The 26,933-nt window shown below is 45.8% G+C and overlaps 1 protein-coding gene across 1 annotated transcript in view; it reads right to left on the reverse strand.

Annotated features, from left to right (window-relative positions):
- The window catches only part of LOC138581134 (arf-GAP with SH3 domain, ANK repeat and PH domain-containing protein 1-like), a 1,625,721-nt gene that overhangs the window by 196,798 nt on the left and 1,401,990 nt on the right, over positions 1–26,933 (reverse strand). The window contains exon 25 of the mRNA XM_069652230.1: positions 18,183–18,243. Coding sequence (XP_069508331.1) covers positions 18,183–18,243 — 61 coding nt within the window. The remainder of the gene's footprint in view (positions 1–18,182; positions 18,244–26,933) is intronic.

Genomic DNA, 26,933 nt, shown 5'->3' on the forward strand with positions numbered 1-26,933 from the left:
TGTAGCATTTGTTCAACACAGTTTGGCTTTTTATCGGTTCTCCCCTCAACTCACCAGCTGTGATGAACCGCTTGGCTTTTTAGGATATTTGGATTTAAGGTTGGTACTACAGAGACAAGCAGCTCTCCCCGGCTTGGTTATCAGCGGTGGAGGGTCTCGTGTACCGTTGACATCTGCAGCAACACACGCTGGCTATTGTTTGCGGTCTTATATTTCCTTCTGCAGAGGTTTCAAAGGCCTTGGTCGGAAAGGGCAAGGTCGCTTTTCTCCTTGTCACTACCTCGGTATGCGGTGTCTTTCTCCTTCTCTTGAACTGCTATGCTGAGTAACCTCTCGCGTCGTGCGGTCTGCCTTTCTCATAGTGTGCTCTCTTGCTCCACATTTTATCCCTGTGGGGAAAGGAAATGGTCGTCAGGTGTGTGTGATTTAGGTCAATTGCTTGACCCTTGGGTTGGGATCGGTCAGATAAGCGGCTTTAATGTTAGACCATTGTTTTCTACGGTGTGAGAAAGTGTTTAGGTCAGAAAAGGGGGTTGGAGTGTCAGAGTATCCTATGGGGTAGGATTTGGAAGAGGTGTTCTAGGGAATTACAACCCTTGTATCACAAGGGTTGATGACCTTAGAAGGGGGATATTGGTAGGGTAGGTGAAACAAACGGGAATGACCAGAATCTGTATCATGAAATCAATAAGGGGGATTGTGGGAACAGTACTGTTGTGTCTGAGCAGGTTGGGAGTGCAGGAAATGATAATCGGAGGGACGGGAAGGAAAATTACTGGGAGTATTCGGGTAGGACATTGGAAAACAGGGATTCTGGAAGATGTAGTTTCCGAGTGTAACAGGGTTTGAGTTCCTAGATGGTTTACCAGAGGTGTAGGGGTGATTAGATTTTATTAAGGGAGCTTCTTTGGGTGGAAGGGAGGTAGAAGTGGAATAACCAAGGAAAACCTCAGGGACTTCGTCCCCCTCACCTTCCTCCTCAGTATAATACTGTGCCTCCCTTTGGGCATTCCCCTGAGCATAACCCTGGGCCCCCCTACCCAGGTGATCCTCCCTTGCTCGTCCACCCCTGGGTTGGGATCTGAGAGCGCCAGCCCTTGCCAGGCCACCTGCATAAGGGATTCTAAAGGTCTACTATGGAGAATACCCTCAGGTTTGTAACACAGCCCGCTACTGAGAGCTGGACAGTTCATGTCACAGTTTGTGTGTGTCAGGTTCCTAGGTTTGTTTGATTGTTGGTCTAGCCATGCACTCACTCCAGGCATGCATAACAAATGAGCAGAATGTCTCTGTTGAGTAGTTTGGAGTCTGCATATGCACTGACACTCATGTTGGTCTGTTGAGCTATGTTGCATAGCGGCTTTGCTTTGCTGGGCTGCCGGTTTGGGTGTGTGGTTAAACTGCAACTCTTCTGAGTCTCTCTCACAGTTATGGGGTATTTGACAGTGGAACTCTGTACAATCAGGCTGGCATGATACAAATGGACAGGGTGTGGGGCCCACCCAAATGCCACCTCCCCACCCTTGGGGTAGGACTGGCTCAGGATTCCCTCCTGGTAGGCCTCTTAGTGCAAGGTGAGCCCCCATTCCCCTCTTGACAGGGTCAGGCTACTGACCCTATCACATCATGCTTGGGGCTTACTGAAGTAATTTTTGTTCAAAACACACTGGTAACAAATAAAGTTATAGTAATTAATTCATGATATTCTTTTTTATTTTTTTATTTAGGTGTTTGGTTTTACAGCAAAGAAAACCTTATACCTGTCAAATGCAAAAAAATCTTTCAAAACAAACAGAATATACCCACCTCTGCCCTTCATAACAGGAATCATTTTTAAACAGTGACAGATGTCAGTTAAACAGGCGGCATCACCCCACCTTGGGCTTGCTCTCTTCAACCCTACTGAAAATCTCCTTCAGCAGCTTGACCACGCCAGGGTCACAGAAATTAATTCTCCCTGCGTTTACACGACCCATCAGTCATCAGCCGTCATCGACTCACGTTCATTAATTAGCCTACCCAGCAGGGGCATTGCTAGATCTGGAAAAGATCTGGAGATAAGCTAATGTCGGGACTATCGGGACTGGGGGCTAGCTAGCCTTTTGGTTGTAGCCCCTCAGATTCTATCCGGGGGCTACAACCAAAAGACCCAGGGCTATTGCCCCCTAAAACCCCACCTAGCAACGCCTCTGTTACCCAGGATGATGGTCCTTGGGACTCTTACAGCTGGGCAGAATAATACCAAGTGTCTCAGAGTTTCTTTCGAGTCTTTATCAAGAACACCATGCATGATGTATCAAACCCACTATCACGCGCTCTTAGACTCAATATTTCCCTTGTGGGAAACAGATTCAAACGAAAGCGCATGAAGTGAGCGCTGAAGTGACGACTGGTGAACTGCTTCAGGTATTTTGGTAACATATTGAGTTTCCGAAACTCTCGTAAGGGTTTTCCATACAGTGTGTATGATTGTCCCTCTTGCTGTGTGTTAATCCAGTCCTGCATGTATAACTTTGGTTAGGTTCCATCTAGGTTGCTGATCAAGTTTTTTTCTGATTCTCACAAGTCTACTAAGGTTGCCTGGCGGATGCTCCTCCAATCATTCAGGGATCTTTTCTGTGTTCTCATGTAAGGCTTTGTTTAACACCGAAAAGCCTCCCGGAGGATTTGGCAATATACACTTTAGTTACAAGGACATGGATTTCCTGACCACTATTGTGCGAATGGATGTTAAACCAAGTTCTATCCCGATGGCTTGGATCGGAAGTGCTTTTCGGTAGTCCCAGGAGTCTCTTCCAGAACAGCCCTTCTCGTTTCGGCCAGGTCTCTGCTGGTAGTACAAAGGATGCTTCCTGGGGTGTTGCTAGGTTTGGAAAAGATCCAGGGCTACACTAATGGCGGGATTGTCAGGACTCGGGGCTAGCTAGCCTTTCGGTTGTAGACCCTGAGATTCTATCCGGGGCTACAACCAAAAGTCCCGGGGCTATAGCCCCCTAATCCCCCCCCCCCCAAGCAACACCTCTGGATGCTTCTGCTCCGTACGCAAGGATCAGTATCACCTTCATATGGTAGAAGGAGACCAAGGGCACCATTGAGAAGCTACAACATTTATTGAAAAGATGCCTTCTCTGTGCAGCAAACATTTTTAGCTTTGTTTCTTAGGGTGATTTCTCTTGGGGTATCTCTACTGCTGGTATTCAAACTCACGCCCAGGTAGGTGATGTATCTTACCTCAGTTTCTTTCTCAACACTTAGATACCACAAGTGTTTTTTTTTCCTCTGCTTGCCCCCACACTTTTCATTAAGAGTCATGATCTGACATTTTTGGGGTTGATTCCAAGTCAATTATTCCCCTACGTAATCTTGCAAAGTGTCCAGCTGACATTGTAAGCCTATCAGTGTTTGATCCATTAGTACAACATCGTCCGCATAGAGCAGTCTGCCAATGGGTTTGTTAGCTAGGTTTGGGGAAAGCATCTTGTGTTGGAAAAGGCTTCCTTTACATCCAAAATAAACAAATTGAACAACTCAGGTGCTAACAGGCAGCCTTGCTTTAGACCTTTGTCATTTGCAATTGGGTCCGAGAGCAGGCTGCTCCTGTCCAGTCTAACCCTTAGAAGTGTCCCAGAATGAAGGTCTTTCAGTGCTTTGCTGATGTCAGGGGGGCATCCCCATTCGTCAAGTTTCCTCCATTGCTTTGGCCGGTTTATGGTGTTGAATGCTTGTGCCAAGTCAATCAATGCCATGTAGATCTTTACCTCTTTCTCCCTCTATGTTCGGGCCTTTAAGATGTTGATCAGGAAAACATTGAGAGAGGTGCCGATACCTTTGACAAAGACTGATTGCAATTTGTCCCGATGGCCAGAGGACACGCTCCAGAGCGACAGGTCCTTCAAAATCAGGGACACAAATATTTTGACTGCCACGTCCAGGAGGGTGATAAGCCAGTAGTTCTTTGGATCTGACCTATCCCCTTTCTTATACATGGGGACGACCACAGAAGAATTCCATGACAACGGATTTGTCTAGACATCTTGATGTGTGCAAAGCGCTCATGTAAGAATGTAGCCCATAGCTCTGGGTCTTTTTTTAAAATGGCATTGGTTATCCCATCTGGGCCTGGCACCCTTGAGTTGCTGGCCTTTGCTATTAGTTCTACAATGTCTTCGTTTTCCGTGGTGAAACTGCACGGGGTGTTGTTTAATGGTGCGGCTCGGCTCAGGTCATCATCTTTACATTTAAAGAGCGAGGCAAAGTGGTCTACCCATGAGCTCCGAGACAGCGTTTGTAATTAAGGCGTCTTGTGGAGTGTGCAAATTTCCAAAGTATTTTTGCATGTGATTTTGTTCAACATGGCTTCCGAGTCTTGTTGTAGGATCCTCCTCCTGTGTGTAAGTGCCCAGTTCCAATAGTGCTGCTTGAGTTTTTTCATTAAGAACTGGGCTTCCACTGTGCAGTCCTTTTTAAGGTTGCATATTTTGGAATTCAGGATCTTCTTCCTTGTGGCCAGTTCCAAATCGTATTGGTGGCAGTAGCAAATGATGTTTGTGTTGCTATAGGTTTTGAATTCCACAAAGTCTTTTAGCATGATGGAGTAATTAATAGGTTGCTCGTCAGGCCCCCCGCTTGCACACACAGTTTGGTATCTTAGTTTGGTGATCAGGTGGCCAATTCTTTCTGGGTAAATGATCAACCTGTTTCTTCCCGGCGTCACTCCCAGCGTATCCAGATGGAACTCAATTTGATATTTACTCAGAGGTGCGCAGATTAATCTCAGTAGGTTATCATCGCTCATGGTCATGTCTTCCACTTCCAGTAAGCTTACTAGCGAGGTCATGTTTCGGGTTATAAACATGTAGTCCAAGATTGGCCCATCCCTTTTACGTGGTCTTGTAATTTGGGCTGGGATGTCGCCCTCGGTGTGCCAATTCATGATGTCGATATTACTCACTGCAAGGTTGTCTCGCCTATCAAGACCTCTTATTTCCGCCAGGCTAGCCGAGATGTGTGCACTCTGGATAAGAAGTTGATTTTGGTCGAAGCAGTAGATGTTCAAGTCACCGCTGATGATAACCCAGGGGTCTTGCCACCGTTCTATCTGTTGATCAAGTAAATCCATCATAGTTTACGGTAGGTGCCATGTTTCAGGCGCATCTGGGTTCCAGTATAAGTTATATACAATCAAAACTCTTCGACTTGCCATGTCACCTTGTCCCACCTCTAGCGTTATCACCTAGATATAGGGGTTAGGGTTCTCTATCGACAGTGGTTTAAGGTTGATCCCGTTTGTTAAGGAAATTAGCAGACCTGACATAGGCCTACCTTTAGGTCCATTTACTGCTTGATTTAGATAAGTGGTGTAGCCTTCTAGTATGGGGGTGTGATGCAACCATGTTTCCTGTAAACAGATCATGTCAAAGGTTTCGAAGTGTAGTTCTTCTTGACTGAACAAATGGGCAAAACCTCTGGTGTTCCAGCTGCCAAACGAAAAGTCATTAGGGACAGATGGTTTGTGGCGTTATGACTTTTTGATTTTGTCCGCCAGAATCCCCGGTAGCAATTTCCAGTTTTCTTCATCTCCCCTCTGGGACCCTGTAATTATGTCGGCTTTACTTTCCGTCTCTGTCCTGTGGCTCCCCACCGTAATTGCCATTGTTGTATTGTTAGCTTTGTTAGGATCTTGGTGTCGAACAGCCCCTTCCTGGGTTTGACCCTGTACTCTGAAGTTGTAGGGCTTTGGTTCAGAGATCCCTGGATCAGTGCAGGTAACACTGTCAAATTTCATCAGGTCAAAGCCCATTGGTAGTAAACAATGGGCCTTGTCTAGCAAAAGCTGTTTAACTAGCAATGATGCAAGCTAGACTGATCACCTTGTCTAACCTCTCTTCTTTGGGAAACTTGATGTCCAGGTCGTTAGTTGTCAACAGCCTTAGTCTAGGGACGTGGTGAAACAGACCTAAGATGTTCGCTCTATTCAAGATCAGGCCGTCATTCAGGTGTAGTATTCTCTCCAGTTGAAAGCTGTTACTAGCTTGGGGGGTGGTTCCACGGGGGGGTACATCTTAGATTTTGAGTCGAGCTCCAGTCATTTTTCTCGTCAATTTCGACAGATATCGCAGTTTTACCTCTCAGGAGCACTTCCTTCCTTCTTTATTCCATCGTTTTAAAGGGAGGGAATTGAACTCCTCTTGGTTCCTTTTCCGTAGCACTCCCCATGTTTGCTAGTGCTTTGTAGCCTGGTCTCAAGGGGGCATTCACATCCCGTTCTTCGGGGCCTCTTCCCTCTTCGCAGGCTAGTCTGGCTTGGTTGGCTACCTCATTGAATTTGATGGTTCTCTCACCTGTGTGCGCGATCCTTTCGTCTCGTTTATGTTTATGCAGATTTTCCTGCTGTTACTGCGGGGCTGAAGGGGCGACTCTAGGTGAGTCCCTCAAGTTTACCTGTGGCCCTTACTTACATGTTCCCTCTGTGACGGAAAATGGGTAAGGTCTCACTGGTATCGTCTCCAATGTCAAGTCTTCCCTGCTCTGGTCTCAGGATAGGGATGGGGAATGGTTGTGGGCTTCTTTGTTTTTTACAGGGTGCGGCTCATAGTCCTTCACCATTCCATGCACGTCCACAGTGGAGCCAAGGCCAATGTAGTTTGGTCGTCCTCCTGGTTGATGGAATCGTAGGTCTCATCCCCTTCATCACAGTATACGTAGAGAGTTTCAACAAACCCTCATCAGTGATTTCTGCAGATCTTGATTTTGCACCAATCCCCAAGTTGCTGTGTGCGAGGCCAGCCATGCTCCTTAAGCTTGTAAGGTAGAGGCCGGCATGATGGGTTTCCAGTCTGTGGTGATACATCCTGTTTTGGAAGGGTTAGGTTTCTGATAAAAGAGCGACTCCCATTGGATCTCAGCTTGGGGGGGAAGCTTATGTTCTTTTTTTTTCTTCTGCAGAACCTCTTTGATTTGTACTGTTCTTAGATATTTCTTCTGGGGCTTCTTCAAGATCTATACCGGGTCTGCAGAGGCTCCTAGCGTGGGTCTTGTTCCTTCTTGATTTATTTTAAAGATGTTGAAGTCTTTTGCTTTGTTCATGTTGTTCTGGCTGGAGGTTCCCTCTTTAAGGCCCCTCCATCTCCGAAGTTCGAAGGCCAGTGGCTTCATCGTGTGGTCTGTCGATGTGATCACCTTGCGTTAATGGGCTTTCAAGTCCATCAGTGGGGGTCTGTTGCTCTTGAATACTGCCCGACTCCTTCAGGTTTGTGGCTGTGCTGGACTCAATACTATGAGTTGGGTCTGCGCTGACAGGCTTGGCTCGGTCATGCTCGGAGCTGGTTGAACTTCCTCAAGTTATGGTGCCCGGTGGTGCTGTTTCAAGCTTTGAGATGTTGCTACTATCAGTGTGGACTAACGGCTGGTCCGTTGAAGAGTTCAATCGGCCCTGTTTCCCATTTGACGCTCTTCTTTTGTTTTTTTCCTTGATGATGGGGACTAGTATACTATGTAGTAAATGGGAGACCTGGGCCAAGCTGTTCTCCAGATTATTCTGGATGCCGGTGATGAATCCTTCTACAAATAATATTTTGGCATGCATCATAGCAATAATTGTGGTTTGATCGTTCAATTGGTCGCCTATATTCTCATATAACATCATAAAGACTGCCATAGTCATAGATAGGGCAGCGATTGTAAAATCTTCAGGGAGGGAGGCTGTCAGCTGATTGAACTGGATTGGGATCAGGTGGCATAATGGGCTCAGTGAGGGTGGCACGGTCCACTGCCCCCGGATGGAAGTTGTTGGAATCGTTGAGAACCAAGGAGGTCCTTGGTCTTTTGCTAGATCCATTAAGCTTAATACAACTGCTTGAGTTTATGGCGATTCTGTCGATCATGTCATGTTAAACTGCCGAGTTGCAGCTCAATGCATCTGTCATGCACAGCGGTTCTGTGGTCCGATGAAGCAATGTCTGCTGCCAAGGCTTCCAGGGATTCTTTTGTCGAATTGAAATTGCTTTGCCATACTTTCCCCAGCACGCTGTTTGAACGTTGGGTCTCTCCCTCCTCGATAATATCAACGGGCTATGTTGTCACTGTCACCTCAGGGAGTACATTGGCAATAGTGTTGTCCTCTGTGGTCCTTGTGTCCTTTGAGGAGGGGATTCTGGGGTCAATGGAGATGGTACTCTCCAGTAGAGCTCAATCCGATACCTCGCCCGGGGGCCCAGATCTTCGCTAGCGCAGTTGGGTTGGGCCAGATGTCCTTGGTGGCTGCTCAATGATGGTTTCCTGTAAAAGAAGCGCTGGTGTGCTAGCAGCCTCGTGGACGTCAAACCCGTCAGTTTCCAGATGTTTTTGGATGATTGATTGTTTTGGCTTTTTGTTACTGTGTCCTTCCCCGGCCCCCCTCTTAGCGTCAGATTATTCAGCGGTTGGAGAGGCTTACATTGACACTTTAGAGTCTTCTACAAAGATAGTCTTTCAGGTGGGTCCGTAGGCTCTGGGCAATCACTCCCATCCAAGCCAGAGTCTGAAGTGTTAAAAACTCTGTTTGATGAGTTGAAGAGGAAGACCGTGGAGGGATGTTTCAGTGAGGACCTACTTTTGTTATCTTTGTAGGGCTCACACCCTCCACCGGAGGGGGGATTCATGCCCTCTCCTCCATACCTTGGGCTGTGTTATGAAAGGGCTTATTTTCAGAACTTAATGAAAGTATTTCAGGGCTGATAGAGGGCTCCCCGCTGGCTGTAGGTGTTAGTTGAGAGTTAGAATGTGAGCCACTCGCCGTGTCTGGGGCGTCCCATACTGTCGGGGATAAGTCAACTCAAACCAATGTGTTGGCGTTGCATTCCCAGGCGTTGGAGGTGCACGGCCCAACGTGAGAGTCGTCTATGTAGCCCTTGCTACTGCAATTGCTGCTGCTGTGATTGTTCAATAGGGAGGGTTCTGCAATGTGGCGGGATGCATTTAAGTTGTCAATAAACAGTGTAGTGCTTGCTCTAATGTTCACGCAAATGTCAAACGGGCAAGTGGTCTCGTTGACGAGCAGCTGGTGGTCCTTGTTATACCAGCATGTTGTGTTAGGAGACACACTCACCTCAGGGTGAGACCGCGCCTGGTTACTTACGTTTCTCGCGACCTCCAGAGCAGTCACTGACATCGCCTCTAAGGTCCCTGGTGATGTTGTGGTTTCTCCCCATGCCCAAACGAGAGGGCCGCACCGGCGCTTTCCTCTGGGTCGCTCTGCACATCCCTGTCCATGGCAGTCGCTCCTTGCTTGTTTTACTTCCCTGCCTGACAGAGACTGCAGGGACTGCCAGCCTCTGCAAGGCTCAGCAAATGCTCCGCATTGCGGAACACTCTTGGAAGGTGAGCTCCTCCTCCGACAAACACTGCAGAAAGACTGCTTCTCAGGACTGACTGCAGAGACTGCCAACCTCTGCAAAGCTCTGTGAATGCTCTGCATTGAGGAACACTCTTTGTAGGTGAGCTCCTCCACCGACAAACACTGCACAAAGATTGCTTCTCAGGGCTGAGTGCACAGACTGCCAACCTCTGCAAAGCTTTGCAAATGCTCCGCGTTGCAGAACACTCTTTGTAGGTGAGTCTGCAAACATCTCACAAGAGCCACTGCATTGAATGATTCAGAGCTGTGAGTGTTTGTCATGATATTCACTTAGATGCTTAGTACAGATCCCCTTTAACTACATAGACTAGATACCAAGATGGCCCCATGGAAGGATAAGATGGTGTTTGCTTTGACCAGCTATTGGCTGCACCATTTGAGCTTCAGATGTATGGTTAAAGAAGGTATCCACGTCTGGGTGACTACTGTGCACTCCTCATTAAAAAAGCCATTGCAGGCCTTTCTTAGGTACAGGACTGAAGCTTATTTGTATGCAGCACATTTTTGCAGTGAATTAGTTAAGACATATGGATACATGTGTGCCCATTTACACATGCTGATTTCTGGTTGGATAGATGTGGCATGGTCAATGGACATGGTCAGTGATTGCAGAGCTGAATCGATTTACCATGTAAGAAATTGAATCGGTGCACATAGAAAGAAAAAAGGTGTCAAATGTGCAGCTTAGGCTAAAAAGAATGGTGACCACATTTTTAACTAGTGTGTTATGAGATGCTGATATGGATAGTGAACTAAATATTGAAGTCAAAACAAAGGGGGGTCTGGGAATCTCTCTACCAGCACGAACACAACCCAATGGCCTGTTCTTGGGTGAATAACCCCTGGGAGAGACTCTACCAAGTCTTTAGCTCACTGTCCCTTTCACAGAGAAGACAGTTCCCCACATATCAGTCTTTGTCCTGCCAAGGGGCAGTCCAGCATCAAAATGCTAGGCAATTCTCATCTGAACAAGAGTACCGACTGCAACCCCATACACGTGTTTCAGCCTTGTTGGGCATCATCAGTGAGATGAAGCTGTGCCTATCTTAGAACAGTGAGCAAAGGGTCCACGTCTGGATCGCCCTGGTAACTTAGGGTGAGACCCAAAGTTAATTTATGCAAAACAAAGAGGGGGGTTTGGGAATCTCTCTACCAGCACAAACACAGCCCAATGACCTGTTCTTGGGTGAATAACCCCTGGGAGAGACTCTACCAAGTCTTACGCTCACTGTCCCTTTCACAGAGAAGAAATGTCCCCGCATATCAGTCTTTGTCCTGCCCAGGGGCAGTCCAGCACCGAAATGCTAGGCAATTCTCCTCTGAACAAGAGTACCAACATCAACCCCATACAATGTTCTCCTAGCATTGGAGAGAAACAGAGGTTGTTATGATCTTTCATGTGATATCTTTCCTAAGAAAACACAGCCCCTGCACCTATGTCATTTGCATTATAATTGTTAACAACCATTTTGTATCCCACCGTAAGCTTGACTGCAACGGCTGAATTAGAGTTGGTGCCTAACCAAGTTAATGTGATGGGTAGCAGGTCTAGTGAATTGGTTTCTGGCTTAACCAGGTATTTAGGTCTGTGTTAAATAGAGTTTGACCTGCTGATAACCGTTTTACTGCTCACGTAAGTTTTGCTGCTCAAGTAATTTCTACATCAATGTTATAATTAACTGAGGATTTAGCATTATTTTAAAATGCACATAGGGTGTTAAGCTTGCATCAGGAGTGATGACAGAAAAAGCTGCAAATTCTCCAATTTGAGTCAGAAACCCCTTGGACGAAGAGCAGGCCCACCTTTTATGTATCTTAAGTCCAATTGTTTAGGCATCAGGTGCACAGATTTCTAAGATGGAATGGCGAGTAGTGGTGGGCTTTGCTAATTTGTGTACATATATGGGGTTCCCCTCATTATCCTTGGCATCTGCCTTGGGTGGGCAGTGTGATGTATCTGCCACTGCTTTGGTATATACGGAAACACAGACACAAAGAATGTAGGATTCAACTTTACTGCTAGACTATAACTAAAACAAAATCAAGGTCAGGTTGAGAAACCTCCTGCTGCTTGAGGAACCAAACTGAAAATAGAATGGCTGAGTCTAAAGTGTCCAAGGAAAGTTAACAGAAAAGTGGAGTGATGATTGAAGATTCACCCCAGCCTCTCCCTAGGGTAGGCATAAGATCCTAACTCAAGAGAAAAATAATATAGCCAAAGGATTTCCCCCCTCGCTATGTAGTCCTGGACTGATTTTGCCCTAGTGAAATGGCTCAAATGTTGTGAAGATTTCTCCAGATACGACTTGTGGAGATACCTTCAACAGTTCTGACAAGGTGTCTTTACTTCTTCGAGGTCCACCTGTAGGTTAATCTCGGTTTTGTTCTAACATTTCTCATGCTTTGAATTTGTGTCTCCCGGTAGCCTCTGAACAGGCTTTGACAATTCTGGTTTATGTAAATCTGGTTCAGAAGCTGGCTTTGGCAATTTGGTGCCAAAAGTTAGGATCTCCATTTTCTTTTTTGACTGTTTTGATATGAATGGATTTTATTGTAAAGGATTCATTTAAACTATATACAATTAATAAAAAATGAAAATGAAAAGTTAGTTTTGGCAACTTGAGGAACCAAACTGAAAATAGAATGGCTGAGTCTAAAGTGTCCAAGGAAAGTTAACAGAAAAGTGGAGTGATGATTGAAGATTCACCCCAGCCTCTCCCTAGGGTAGGCATAAGATCCTAACTCAAGAGAAAAATAATATAGCCAAAGGATTTCCCCCCTCGCTATGTAGTCCTGGACTGATTTTGCCCTAGTGAAATGGCTCAAATGTTGTGAAGATTTCTCCAGATACGACTTGTGGAGATACCTTCAACAGTTCTGACAAGGTGTCTTTACTTCTTCGAGGTCCACCTGTAGGTTAATCTCGGTTTTGTTCTAACATTTCTCATGCTTTGAATTTGTGTCTCCCGGTAGCCTCTGAACAGGCTTTGACAATTCTGGTTTATGTAAATCTGGTTCAGAAGCTGGCTTTGGCAATTTGGTGCCAAAAGTTAGGATCTCCATTTTCTTTTTTGACTGTTTTGATATGAATGGATTTTATTGTAAAGGATTCATTTAAACTATATACAATTAATAAAAAATGAAAATGAAAAGTTAGTTTTGGCAACTTCAGTCCAATCACTGACTTTGGCAACTCTGGTTCACCGTATAGGTTTTGGCAACTTTGGTTCAATCGTTGGCTTTGACTATTTGGCTCAGTATCTGGTCATGGCAACTCTGGTTCAGTCGCTGTGCTGCATTCCACTTCCAGGTATTAGTTGTTCCGTGTATCAGTTGTTTGATATAGGATAATCCCCCAACTATCTCCCGGTTATTTCTGTCAGACACCAGACAGGAACTTCTTCTCTCCTTCCTTAGGGCAAATGGTCAGGCTGATGGTACATAGAATTATAGATGGGTAGCTATCAACTACATGAATATATTCCACCCAGGGATGCCAAGCAAGGTCTTAGACGATGAGAATGAAGCTCAGGCTCAGTTGTCTAGGAAGCCCCTCAGAACCATGCTGTGGAATATATCTTAGTTGATAGCTAACTAATTTGATGTTGCACTTTGCCCCGACCACAATCCTTTCTACAGCCTACACTCTTCCTCGGAAGCAGCATTGCAGGGGGAGGAGAGAGGAAGCATAAGTGGACTATGTATAACATAAAAAAAGTCCCTACCCTAAAAAAGAAAAAAAAATACATGCCATCTTGGCTCACCTCCACCTCTTTCTCGAATACACCTCCCTCTAGCATTCAAACAGAATAACTCTGCTTGGCATTCTGCCACCCTCCCATGCCTCCTTTGTATGTCCCCTTATCCCACCACTACTTCAAAAAAGAAAAATATACCTGGTAACCTGTCACCCCCCACGCCCATTACCCTTGTGGTAATCCACATCCCATACCCCGACTAACTAAACCAATTAATTGGCGTTGTAAGCCCCTCCTCAACCTCCCTCTTTGTGTAATGACCCTCCCTATCCCCATCTAGACAGATAATACATTACCTGATCCCTGCTACCCACCCCCACCAAAACTAGCGCTCTCCCTTCCAGGCAAACTGCCTGCAAAAGGATTTAGCCATGCATGTCACAGTTTGTCAGAGCTGCAGCTCCTGTACTAAGAAAGGCGGAAAACCCCCTGTCAATGCAGGAGCTGCCCCTTTGATAAAATGTAAAATGTCCAATTCCCATTGTGACATGGGAGCTGTGGTTTGTTTGGCTGGCTTCCTCCAATTTCCTCGGGTCCCAACAAACATGAGAAAGCAGATGTAAAGGTTACATTCATATGCCATGACATCACGGTAGTTGATTATGAAATTCATAAGGCCCTGTTGTCACAGCATGTTGAAATAGTAATTGTTGTTAATGGCTCCGAACGGAAGTCATACACACCATCGTTATAGGTTCTCCACCCCGAGGGGTGTGTTTACCTTTTCTCTTCCATAGCATGTGGTATTTTCTCCTCAGAGCAGGCGCTAGGCATCAGCAAAGACCACACCTTCTAGCAAAGGTATGGGGCTGAAGGGTAATCTTGGCACTGTGTCTGCAGTGTACAGGCTTCTTATGAGTCAGTTTAGTTTCTATAACACACAATAGCTTCTCACCAACTTATTCAGCTGCCCTGCCTCCTCTGACTGAACTTTCCTCACAGAGTGTCTACTTTCGTTTTTTCTGGCCTAGAGCTTATTGGTAACCAAATGGAAGCAGTCTGCTGTGAGAGAGAAGAGGCCTGGGCTTTGGGGGGACTAGCCCCTGTCTCGGATTTAGAAATAGGTCCTGTGCCACTTCCTCTATGTTTGGCTGCCCTGAATGTTCCTCGGAGTGACCTGTCTTGTGGAGAAGATTTGGCTATCCCCTTTTGTCTGGGAAATGGGCCTGGGGGTCTAAGGCTCTCTGCTAAGGTTTCCCCCTGCAAAAAGACTGTTTTCTTGTTTAATTGGGGGTTGGATGTTGTCTCCCTTGAAATCAATTCCTGGGCCTGTTTTACACTGGTCTTTCATACTTGAATGCCCTATGGGAAAGAGGAGACCGCTTCTGCCTCCTACCATGTCTATTGGGAGAGAGGAAGTTGGAGTTTCTACCCATCCAGATGTTGGCCTCACTCCCTGACTGGATTGTTAATAGAAGAAACAATGTTGGGGGGTTCTCCCTTACTCAGGGAATTCCTAATAGGTGAAGGGTTCTGTTTGCATTGTCTGCCCCTCTGTCTTTTCCTCCAAGAATATGATTTTACGATGTTCTGAATTCGTTGTGAGTCTTTCTCTTGACAGGATGATGCACTGTGGGAGATGGAGTTTTGATTTCCATTTGTTGACACTTGCCCAGCCAATTGTAATTATAATAATTATACATTAAAAAGCACTCCCTCAGATTCCAGTGACCAGTTTTGCCAAGGTGATTGGTTGGTAAATTGGCAGAAGAACCTGAAAAGTATTCCTGGTCCCACCAGACCCCACATATAGGTAGTTCGACTCTTTTTACTTTCTTTTCTTGGTCTGTTTTGTTCATTTTATTTTTTTAAGGAGATAGTCTGTAAGCTAACAGCGATAAGAGGTAGATACTTTAAAATGTCTCCCGATGGTCTCCTTTGCCAAAAATCTGGTTAATGGGGTTCATCTTCCCACAAATGGTGCCTCATGTCTGCCAACCGCTCAACCTTTCTACTCGATGGTCGTACCCCCTTGTAGGAAAACACATTTTTTTCTCAGGGCTTCTATGAGATGTTTGATAAATTCCTCATGTAGGTCGAGGAGCTCTTCTTGAATGGAGTCGCCGGTTCTGGACACCCTTTTGAGCTTGTGTAAAGGGCCCTCCCCCGACTTAAGTTTCCTTCTCTGGAGATCTGTCTGGCCTCCTTGGGGAATTCCTATGAGAAGAAAGGGCACACTCTGCATAGGTTGTCCCCACCCCAAGTCTTTTCCTCTCAGAATATTTTGTGATGTTTTGAATGTGCTCCACGTTTTTCCCCATATCATATGATGCATTGTGGGAGATGGAGTTTTGATGATTGGGCCTGTAATGATGGTATGATTTGTACTAATGTATTCTCTCTCTGACATATGGAAGAAGATGATTCCCCCTTAGGTTTCCTTTTCACATGAGCTAGTCTCCCGGTCGATTCCAGTCCGGACGTCCATCAGTCTGATTGGGATCCTGTGCTTGCAAGCAAAATGCATGTTGGAAAGTCCTCCTCTAGATGTGTCTGCAGATAGTAAAAGAGGTGGCACTGACTAGCAGTGGGAGATAGTTGTAAATTAATATAAAGGCTGTGAGTATGAGGCTTTGCCGCAGCAGGGACAGAGGGGGCTTGCATTAGGCACACCTGGTGCATGCATCACTGTGCGTACACACACTCTGTCCCTTTGCTCCTGGCAAGCCCTTCAACCCCTTGCTACATGACTCCAATTGGTCCATGATTTCACTGGGCCGCGAGTCATTCCAGAAAACTTTGCAATGCTTGAAGGAATTTCGGAGCCAGAGACAAAAATGGAAGATGCAAGTGATTGAGGCTCAAACCCCGAATCAGTCAGTATGCATACTACCACACTCACAGTGAATATTCTGTTCAGTAATGGTTAACTCCGTCCCCTGAGAATATAGCTCAGGGGCAACGCATTTGTCTTTGAAGCAAGACAACACATAGCAACACAGGTTTGAATCCCGGACTCGCACTTAGAAACTGGTCTGCGGTATTAAGCGTGTTATAAAATGAACAATTATAATCATTCACATTCTCATACATTGCAGATGGTTATTGGGTATTCATCCCCTCTCCCATACACAGGTCATCACACAATCTAACATTGTTCATGGGTAACTACCCAAACTTTCATACGTTTGGACTGGTTTCCCATTGTGCTGCTATAATATGTTCAAGGCTTTCCCTTTACCACCCTGCACACTGTTAATGGTTTTAATGCTGAATTTCAAAACACTGATCATTATCCATCTGTAGAATAGGCAGCATTGATATTTGCTTAGGCACACACCCATGCATTGTGTTGGACATACCTTTCCACTCCCATACATGTTCATATTTGTTCATCCACACATCCATATACAATTGATGGTTATCCACCCACACCTTACATATTTTATATGTAGCCATCTGCATTCCTTATATTTGTGGCAGATATCAATGCAGACTTCTGTGAATGTATATTTGGGTTTAAAGGGGTTTCATGTACCATGAACCTAGCTGGGAAGAGTCAGAGGGCTACTTACTGCCTTGGAGTAGGAGACAGTACAATGAATACAGTAATGATAACCACTAAGAGTGCAGTTTAAAGGATTTTGAGTGAGGGGCGTACAAAGTGTTGCATGCAGGGGATATAGGTTATGCAGGGAAAGGTGGTCCCAGTCGGGGTTGGGAGGTTCCAGAGATTATCATCCATGAGATGTTTCTTCACTAGGTACAATGTTGTTGTTATCTATAAATGTTTAATTGAAAGCCTATTCACAACTTTGGCATTGCTATTTATTTATTTATTGGATATGTTTAAGGTGCTTATACTACAAATGGTGTTTCAAGGCACCACAAGACAATAAAAGGGGGGGACAAAGAAGAAAGATAGCAATAATGGTCCAACTAGGCCTTGTGAAATTTGGATCGTGCAAGTGCAGTAACAAGAAGTGCGAGGGGGGATTGGGAGGGATGAGTGCCGGTCTGCGCTAAAAGCAAAGGGCTAGGGTGGGAAGGGAAGTGCAGGGAAAAGAGGAGCAAGTGAAATGGCTGGTAGGGGAAAGAGGTCCACAGTGGCTACGCAAGTGCTAAGGGTGCAGGTCCAAATGCTAAGTGCAAAGAGGGTGGACTGGGTGGGGTGTCTGGTGCCCGGGAGAACTAAGAGGGAACCAGGGAGCCAGTCACTGCGGCAGACAGGGGTGTTAGCAGGGGAGGGGGAAGGAAGAAGAGAAAAGGAGGCTCTTGAGTAGCTTCCGGGAATTTAAAGAGATCCAGCTCAAGCCTGAAAGGGGCAGGGGGACCATTCCAGAGGGAGGCTGCTGCAGGGAAGAGAGAGATCTACCCCACACTCTCTGCCTAGAGAAGGGTCTGATCTGCAGAGAGTTGGAGCAGAAGACCGAAGGGCTCTAGCAGGGAGGTATTTAGGGAGAAAGAGTGTCGGATGTAGTGGGGTCCCAGGCACCAGAAAGTCTTGTGGATGATGCAGATGGCCTTGAATATGATCCTAGCAGCAACCGAGAGCCAGTGGAGAGAATTTAGGCCTGGAGAGATGCAGTCCCTGGGCTTGAGGCCAAGGATAAGTCTTGCAGTCCTATTCTGGATTAGTTGAAGGAGCGAAGGGAAAAATGCTGTTGCAGTAGTCCAGCCTAGAGGACCAGAGCTCTGGAGATGTTGAGTTTCTGAGGGAAGTTGAGGCAAGGGAGAATGCTGAGGAGCTGCAGCTGATAGTGGGCCTTCTTGGCAAGGTCTGCAATGTGAGGATAGAGAGGAGCCAAAGGTGAAACCAAGGTTTTTGGCCTCACAAGAGGGTGAGGGGTCCCAAAGTGGGCGGCCAGAGGGTACGATGGAGCTGGGGGCCCAATGAGAAGGATGTCAGTCTTACTGGCATTTCATTGTGCAGAAATGCTTTAAGGGCATCTGAAAACACACCAGAAGGAGCACACATACAAACCAAGGTTATTTGCACAGGTGCTTATGTGATTTGTACACACAGACAACGTCTTGTGCAAACATACAACTACAAAAACCATAAACGAAGTGAAAACCTCAAAATGTACCTTGGTCTCCGTTGGGAAGCTTCAGAGTAAAGGAATTTTGAAGGGGAGCTTGAACCATAATCTGGAAAGAGAAGCATATGATTATTTATTGTTTGCAAACTTTAAAAAAACACAAGTATCACCATTTTCACATGGTCCTCTCTGTGCAAATAAGAAGCACTAATAGGTGAGAACTAGAAGCCAGGCACACTGGTTCCTCAGGCACCTGTCCAATGGACTACACCTACTTCTCAGGGATGTCCACTATTGCCCTTGAGGGAGCGCCTGCTTGTGTAAACACCAGATGTAAATTCCTGATTAATATGTAGAGGTGGAAAAGACAGGGTGCTTTCTCTCACTCCATTTACATTTGATTCTTGGTTTATGGACCTGGGTTTGTAGCACCTCTTCAGTTGATATGCTTCTGCTACTCAAGGTTCTCTACACCTAAAGTGTTCTGTAGGATTGGCAGAACCTCCTAGGCTTCAATTCACCTCAGAGATTGCAACATATCCCAATATCAAATGCTCCTCAGAATTCCTAGCACCCATTAGGTTATATTGCTCCTATGACCTCTGAATTCTTTTCAGATGCAAGGTCTTCAGAGAGTTTAGCACCTGCTTTGTTCAATTGCTTCTCAGGGTATCCAGAAACACTTAGGCTCAAATGATTCTCTAGCTTCTCAGCACCTCTTATTGCTTCTTAGAGTTTCTAGCACCCCCTTAGACTAAATAGTGCCTCTGGTTTCTCAGTACCTTTTTGGTATACATGCTTCTCAGAGCTTGTAGCACCTCTTAGTTTTAGGTGCTTGCCTGTTTTCATATGCTCCTCTGACCCATAACAAATCTTCCTACTTTGTGACTCTAGCCTCAACAATTTCAGAATTCTTGGGCACTTCATTAGCCTACTATTCACTCTCCTCTGGTTCATCCTCTCAATTTATACGGGCTATTTCTTTCTTTTTCATAAGTATTAGTGCCCTTGAATCTTGTCTGTCCTTTTATTGCTGTCAGACTAGAATCTGCTCCTCACCAGGAGGTGGCTAGGAAAGGAGGAGTTTTATAATGTCGGAGGAAGGGGAGGGGGAAAATCAAGGGGGAGAGTAGCCGTAGCAGAAGGATGTGTTTAAGGAACAACTAGGGGATGTAAGGAAGGCATGGCATCAACAGTAAGACAGACACAAGTGACCACATTTCAGGGATGCTTATTGAACTTCAAAAAGGGTTTGAAAAACACTTATCTAATCCTATGATCTACATATGGGAGCAAGCTACGACCATCAAATAATAATAACGCAGTCCTAGTGGTGTCTTGTCAAAATAAAAGTGCCTATACTAATATACTCATTTTGATTATCACATACGCTTCATACACTGTTTGCTTCAGCATTCGCTAAACAATGTTGCCACTTGCAACCTTGGCTTCAACACAGACCGGTCTGGTATCAGTCTCCCCAACTCACCGGCTGTGCTGACTTCACTGTCACTGCTTTGTTGTAGGAGCCAAAGACAGTAACACAGCGGCAGGTGATTCTCCCCGCCTTTACTATAGACGCAGGAGAGCCCTGGGTACCTCCGACAGGTTTATAGTCATAATGTCGACAAAAAAATGTCGACAGACAAAAATGTCGAAAAAATAATGTCGAAAATAATAATGTCGACATTCTATACTTTTAATGTAAAAAGTCATAATGTCGAAAAAAAAATGTCGACATTTTTTTTTTGACATTATGACTATAAACCCTTAAAACTATCAACACCTCACCCAACACCCCCCTGCCACCCCCCCCCCCCCACACCCCCCAACCACCCTTTCACCCCTCATACTCAACACATACCAATTATTTATTTATTTATTTATTTATTTATTTAATAATTAAATAAATAAAAATTGTATTTACTATGGGGGGGTCCCCCCCCCAACCCCCCCTCACCCAACACCCCCCTGCCGCCCCCCCACACCCCCCCAACCACCCTTTCACCCCTCATACTCAACACATACCAATTATTTATTTATTTATTTATTCAATAATTAAATAAATAAAAATTGTATTTACTATGGGGGGGTCCCCCCCCCAACCCCCCCTCACCCAACACCCCCCTGCCACCCCCCCACACCCCCCCAACCACCCCTCATACTCAACACATCATATATATATTTATTTATTTATTTATGCATACACTAAATTAATGTCGAAAAAATATCGAATAATGTCGACATTTTTGTTTGTCGACATTATTGTTTTTCGACATTAATTTGTCGACATTTTGACTGTCGACATTATTGATGTCGACATTATGACTGCACACCCCTCCGACACACAATGCAGGATTCTTCAACCTTGTTTCCTGGTCTTACATTTTCTATTCTTGAAGGTTCATGAATGTAACTGTTCCTCGTCGAAAAGGTCAAGGGCACTTACCTCCTTGCGAGCCCCTTCTGTTTTGCATTCTTCACCTTTTTTTAAACTAACATCTTGGAACTGCTGCTTCCTTGTGTGCTTTGCCTCGCTCAGTGTGCTCTCCTGCTCTGCCTTTTATCCGTGTGGGGAAGTGTAATGGAAGTCAGGTGTGTGTAATGGTCAGTAATTGCCTGACCCTGCCTGACCATTGTATTGGGACATGTCATGTATATGACACAGGTGTTAGTCCATTTTCTCTCATAGCAAGCTGTTTGTGAGAATGTATGTTGGGAAAGGGAGGGGGGGTTGAGTTCCTAAGTATCCTACTTGGTAGGATGGGGTAAAGGTGTTATAGGGAAGGGGATACCGTGTCTTGCCATCCGGTGTCCCACTCTCTCCCCCCGAAGACCCCTCACCCAGGTGATCCTCCCACACTGGCGCTCCCCCAGGAACCGGATCCAAAAGCGATGGCTGTGTCCTGGCCATCTGGATGACAGATCCCCGGGGACTAGTGGGTTAGACACCTTCAGGTTTCTCACAGAGAGGAGGCAGGTAAACAGAAGGAGAGCATTGTAAACCAGAGGAATTGGCAAGAGAACAAGATGTGGTAGTAACACAGCAGGGGAGATGGGGAGAAAGAACAGGGGGTAGAAAACAAACAAGAAGAGGTGGTACATCCACAGCATGAGGCGTAGAGAAAAACAGACGGTGGTACTAATGCAGGAGGAAAAGGTGAGGAGAGACCAGGGGAAGGAGAGAGAAAAGAGAGGTGGCAAAGAGTACTAGAGGAGTGGATATAAGAGGGTGGTCAAGCTAGCAAGGGCGCAGACAGGGAGTGAGGAGCCTGGGAAGGCAAAGGAAGATCGGGAAGGTACCACATCAAACACCACATAGACCAGAGTCTGGGTTGGAAGGAGTTATGAGCTTGTGGTGAAGTGATGGGGGAGGCAACATGGGCTCAATTAAGAGGTTGGTGTAGTTTGAGAGTGTGACGGGTTCTCTAGGAACAATACTGTTCAACAGGTGTGAGGAAAGCAGCAAGTAGAGGACCATAGGTTTTAGTAAGCCCACAATCAGTGTGAATATTCCTTTGACCACTCCGCCAACTATCCCTAGACCAGTGAGAGATGCAGGACCTAAGCTTGGTGACCAAAAGCCTCATTCCTGGCGAGAGCCCAGATCCTGACATGAGCAACATATGTCCAGTGAAGCCATACCCTATCACGAAGGTGAAGAAGATTATGTCAACTATTGCACACTGGGTCAAAGAAGTGAAGTAGACACTTGAGAACCCCAGACTGTGGTTGACCATATGGCCTCAAGGATTTCCAGGAAGGGGGGTTGACTTTGAGATTAGCAATTATGCTTCTTTGAAGAACCAGAGTAACCATCCTGCCATTGTGTGCCAAGATATTTTTTCTGTTGTTAAAAATGCTCAGTAAGAGGATACTCCTCTGCGAGGTGAAAGTAGCTGCTTGCACACTGGCGTAATGGGCCTAGACACCCTTAGGAACATCATTTTTACCAGCATATAGCAAGTCATAAAGAACATGAGAAACCAGCTATGGGTGGCTGTGGTTGTTAATGCTCTTGCCCATTCAAGAGCCAACAAACCCAATCAACAGTTGGTTGAAAATCTGGTACTCTTTGGACTATGCCATTCAAAGTATGTGTGCCCCCCGTCGGTACTGAGGTGTGGTGAGAGTGGAAATATGTGTCTTCTGGGGAATAGGTCACTTCGACCACTTTGAACGAAGTTTGGCTCATTCTCAAGTTCACCTTCTCCTAAATCATCATGAAAGGTGTGTCTGCACAAGGTTACGGCGGCTCATGAAGGTCACCTTCAATATTACGTTTTTTGCATTTTTCATTTATTGAATTTATATAGCGCTTTCCGCAAAGCACTGAACAGAAGCAAACAATTGTTTATTAAAATGAAAAAGTTGCACTAAAAAGTCAATTATGGCACCAACAGATCAGCTTTAAGAGAGGAACGAAAAGAAGACAGAGAAGATGAAGAATGAACATAAAGAGGTAAAGTTTTCCAAAATTTGGGGGCAAGTAGGGAGAAAGATCAAAATCAGGAGGCTGCACAGGGAGGTGGTGCTGTGTCAAAACCAAGCTTAATTTCCATGATGGGACAACAAAAATCTTTAGGATAAAGTCATAATCCACCCTTACAGAAAATGGAAGACAGTACTAGCAGAAAGATAAAAACCCTGCTTAATGGTCCTCCTGAATACTGATGGCTAAATAGCATTCAGCTGTCTCTACATTAAGGCCACACTTGAACAATGATAGTAAAAACACCAAAACAATTAGGATGGGGCACACAAATGGGGTGGTGAGTTTAGCATAGCCCCAACAGGAAACCTGCTGGCACGCATTGCCTTAAAGGAGAACTTTCAGGCCAACATTATAAAATTGCAGAACATCTTCAAAGTGCTACAATCCCGATACCTCTGCCTATAAACCGCCAGACACAAAGTCTCAAATTGGCTGGAGTCTGCTGGATGACTTGACGACCTGCTTGTAACAGAAGAACCCTCCTCAAATGACAACAGATCAAGAAGCTCTGAATATCATGACCTTCTCATCCAGTGTGCAGGCAAACGCATCACCACCACTTCATAATGTCTCAACTGCTGCAGAATCAGAGGAACAGGAGGGCAGGCATACACTAGACCAATGGGCCAACAGACAACCAACACATCCCATTGTTGCAAGGTGAAATGAAAATCAAAAGCTACCTGTTAATCCCTGTGGCGAGAAACTTGTCACCCAACCAATAACTGGCCAATTTCCAAGAGAAAACTCCAATTTGTCGTTCTTAAAGAAAGCAAACAAGGCATCTGAACAGTCTCTTCCTAATACTCTAAGTTCAGGACTTTTCTCTTTCACAAATAAAATAGTTCAGGAAGTCTCTCATGGACACTTTATCCGCTGCTCAGTCTCTCCTTACAGGCCCGCTGAGATTGAACTATAGACCGTGGCTCATATGCATCAGACCTATCCAGCAGAGTTACTACATGCAGACATCATCATTGCCGCAAGTACATCATAATGACCAAACACCCACACATATTTTGGATTATTACAAGAAACAAATTTATTGCAAGCCATATCACTGTATGTTGTTCTGGTTCCATGTGTGATACTGCCTGCATTGTTTAATATCAGGCTGGGCTCTACTAATCTTCACAGGCGATGCTTGGACTATGTCACCTCCCAGGTGATCTGCCTACATGGCACTGTGCAGGACGGTTGAGGATGATGGTTTGAGGAGGGAAGAGAAAAAGAGCAAGTGGGAAGGACTGATGCCTGGGAGGCTGCTGCCTCAGGTAGCACCTCAGTGTACAAGAGGCGGGGCTCCTTAGCCATGCTAATGATTCCCCTCCATGGGGAGGTGATGGGCTGCAAGAGATTATGCCCGCTGATGCTGGGAGCACAAGGAAGTCATACATTCACATATGTGCCCTTCACCTCATGGTGATGTTGAGGAGGAATGGACCGCTGTACACTCTGAAGGCCTGAGGAAGTCACAGGTGACGACTGTGCATGAGCTGCATAAGCAGGGCACTCAAGTAAAGCAGCAAGGGTCAGGTGTGGCTTTGCCGGAACATGAAAACACTGGAGGGTCCAGCCTTGTTGGGTACAAGTAGCCTCAGGCGGGGGCCTTCAGCAACAGGTTGGTTTCAGGTGGTCTTTTCACCAGATGTAAGTTGGTCAGCTTCAGAAGGAAGCATACAATCGAAAAAGACTGTTCATAGGACCTTCTCCATAGTTCAAACAATGTCAATGGGGGTCATTATGACTTTGGTGGTAGCCTTGCCAGTAAATACCAGAGTTGTGAATTTTCCGGCGCCCAGGAATGGGCAATTACCGGGGGATCACAGCCCCGGCAGACCCGGTAATTGCCCATTACCGTACGCCGGAAAATATTATTCCCCATTCCCATTTCAATCCCATTGAACTCAATATGAATGGGGAGGACGGATGCACCGGCACCATTCATGAATTGTGCCAGTGCATCCGTCAAGGTCTGCAATCGGGTGCCGTTCCGCACCCCAGGCCAGTCCTGGCTTGCTGAAAGGCACCCGCTCGCAGCACCCGTAGTTTGCCGGTCCGGAAACAACAGTACTGGCAAGCTTACTGGTACCGTGTTTCTGTACCAGCAAACTTATAATGAGGCCCAATGTCTTTAATGCCCTGGGGTTCCCTTCCCCAAGCTTCAGTTCCTTCAGTAACACAAAATAATCAAGATTCCACTGTGGTAGGCCTCTTAGGGTTCCCTTCCCCAAATTAAGGCCTCTTTCAAGTTCAAACACAAATTCTGCTCTTAGGCCTCTCGTGACCTAAAAAGAAAACACGGGTTCCGTTTGTCAGTATGGACCTTTTTCTTCATACACAGTAATTTCAAAGGGGTAGCATCAGAGGCTTTCGAAAAACCAGGTTATTTGCTCCTTCTAAGCGCTACCACCGCAAGCTTGAACGCCTCTCTAATTTCCTGCTCTTAACGTTTTCGTTCAGGGGCTTTATGCACCCCTTCTTGCTCCCATCTGTTTTCTTGACTTTCTTTTTCGCACCCACTGGCACTTTTCTTTCCTTCTCCTGCGCACTTGCACTCTCCTTTTCGTGCCCACTGGCATCTTTATTTCCTTCTCCTGCGCACTTGCACTCTCCTTTTCGTGCCCACTGGCACCTTTCTTTCCTTCTCCTGTGCACTTGCAGTTTCCTCTTTGTGCCTACTGGCACTTTTCTTTCCTTCTACTTTACCCCTCCATGCCCACTGGCACCTTTTCCACTCTACCGGGTTGCTTGCACCCTTCTCTCTCGTTTCGGGTCACTTGCGCCCTCTTTAATTTAGTAATTTTCCTTTGCGTCCCTTGCATGCTCTGCTTTCTGGCTTTCTCTTACTTTCTCTCGATCTCTTCACTTTTCTTTCAATCTGCTTTCTTTACTAGTTTCCTTTTCTTTCCTCTTTTAAACTCTCGGCTGCTATATGCATTTCTGTTTGCCCACCCCGCTTCAGTCAGTCGCATGCTCCCAAGTCTGTCTCTCTCTTCAATGAGACTCACCCGGGCAGCAGCGTGGTGGCAAGCGGTCCATCCTGGTTGCGTGGGCCTGAAGTCAGAGTCTCACCATCTGCCTCTCAGACACCCTTGGGGCCAGCACAGGTCCAAAGGGAACGAGCAATGTTCCAACCGCCAACAAAAGCCTGCAAGGTGCTTTGCTGCGGCTCTCTGGAGACACGGCTCCCTAGCCACGCTGCAGCCCCTCAAACACTGGGCCAGCGTCTCGGCAGACTGTTCTCCCTGGAGCAGTCGATCCTGCTGCTCTCTGCTCCTTGGCTTCTCTGGTCCAAACAACGTCCCCATATCGCTCATTCAGCTGTGCAGAACCTCACTTTTTATAGTTGGAAAAGCATCCAAGTGGAGTCAGGTGTGAGTGATAATTAGAAATAACAGGCAGAGTCAAGCATTCACTATGCAAAATCTTCACTACTACTGGTTGCCTCTCCCTCGTCCTAGTATTTGTTGTAAATAATCGTATGTTTGGAAATACCCCATGAAAGCTGAGGGAAAGGGTTTTGAGGTGAAATTGGAAAAGGGGAAATACCATGTCTTGCCCTTAGATGTTCTCCTCTCAATCCCCGGTGACCCTCCAATCAGATGATAATCCCTCGTTTGTCCATCCAGGGTCGGGATCCAAAAACGATGGCCCTTCCCTGGCCACATAACTAGAAGATCCCAGGGGAGTAGGTGGGAGAACACCATCAGGTTTCTCACAGGTCGTAAAGTGTTGTGACTAGGCTCACACAATGTTGGAGAGTCACAATTATTTCTCCAGCCACTTGAGATCACAATAACCAACTTAGTCACTTGCTCACATGCTCTCCCTAGAAGGAAAGGCTTGCCACACCTCTGTTAGAAATAGCACATTTCCTAACAGGATACTACTCCAGAAAGCCGTGTGAGGAACTCATGGTGCTCAGAGATGGACACAAACCCAAATGTTCAAGTTTCAAAACCTTTATTATCAAAAAAGGATGAGATGGTTACTGCCTAACTGGCCCTATCTCTATAATGGGAGTGGTCTCAAACATTAAAGTCAATCAAAACAATAATGATGCCTGTGTCAAAAACATAGCTTGCCCTCACTTTTCTATAATAATGTGTATGGAATTGAACTAAATTTTAAAAAAAAGGATGAATCAAAAGAAATGTCAAGATGGCACTGCAGTAGCTCTGCAGCTCTCTTGTCTTGGTCTCTTTGCCGGTAGTGGAGCTGTCCCACAGCTCCCTTCCCCAAGCTTAGGATACTCAGGAGTTAAAGTTCTATGAACTTTAACAGGGTACAAATGGTTTATC

This window comes from Ambystoma mexicanum, chromosome 3p (genome assembly GCF_040938575.1).
Source record: "Ambystoma mexicanum isolate Mex_15411 chromosome 3p, UKY_AmexF1_1, whole genome shotgun sequence".
Taxonomy (NCBI): Eukaryota; Metazoa; Chordata; class Amphibia; order Caudata; family Ambystomatidae; genus Ambystoma; species Ambystoma mexicanum.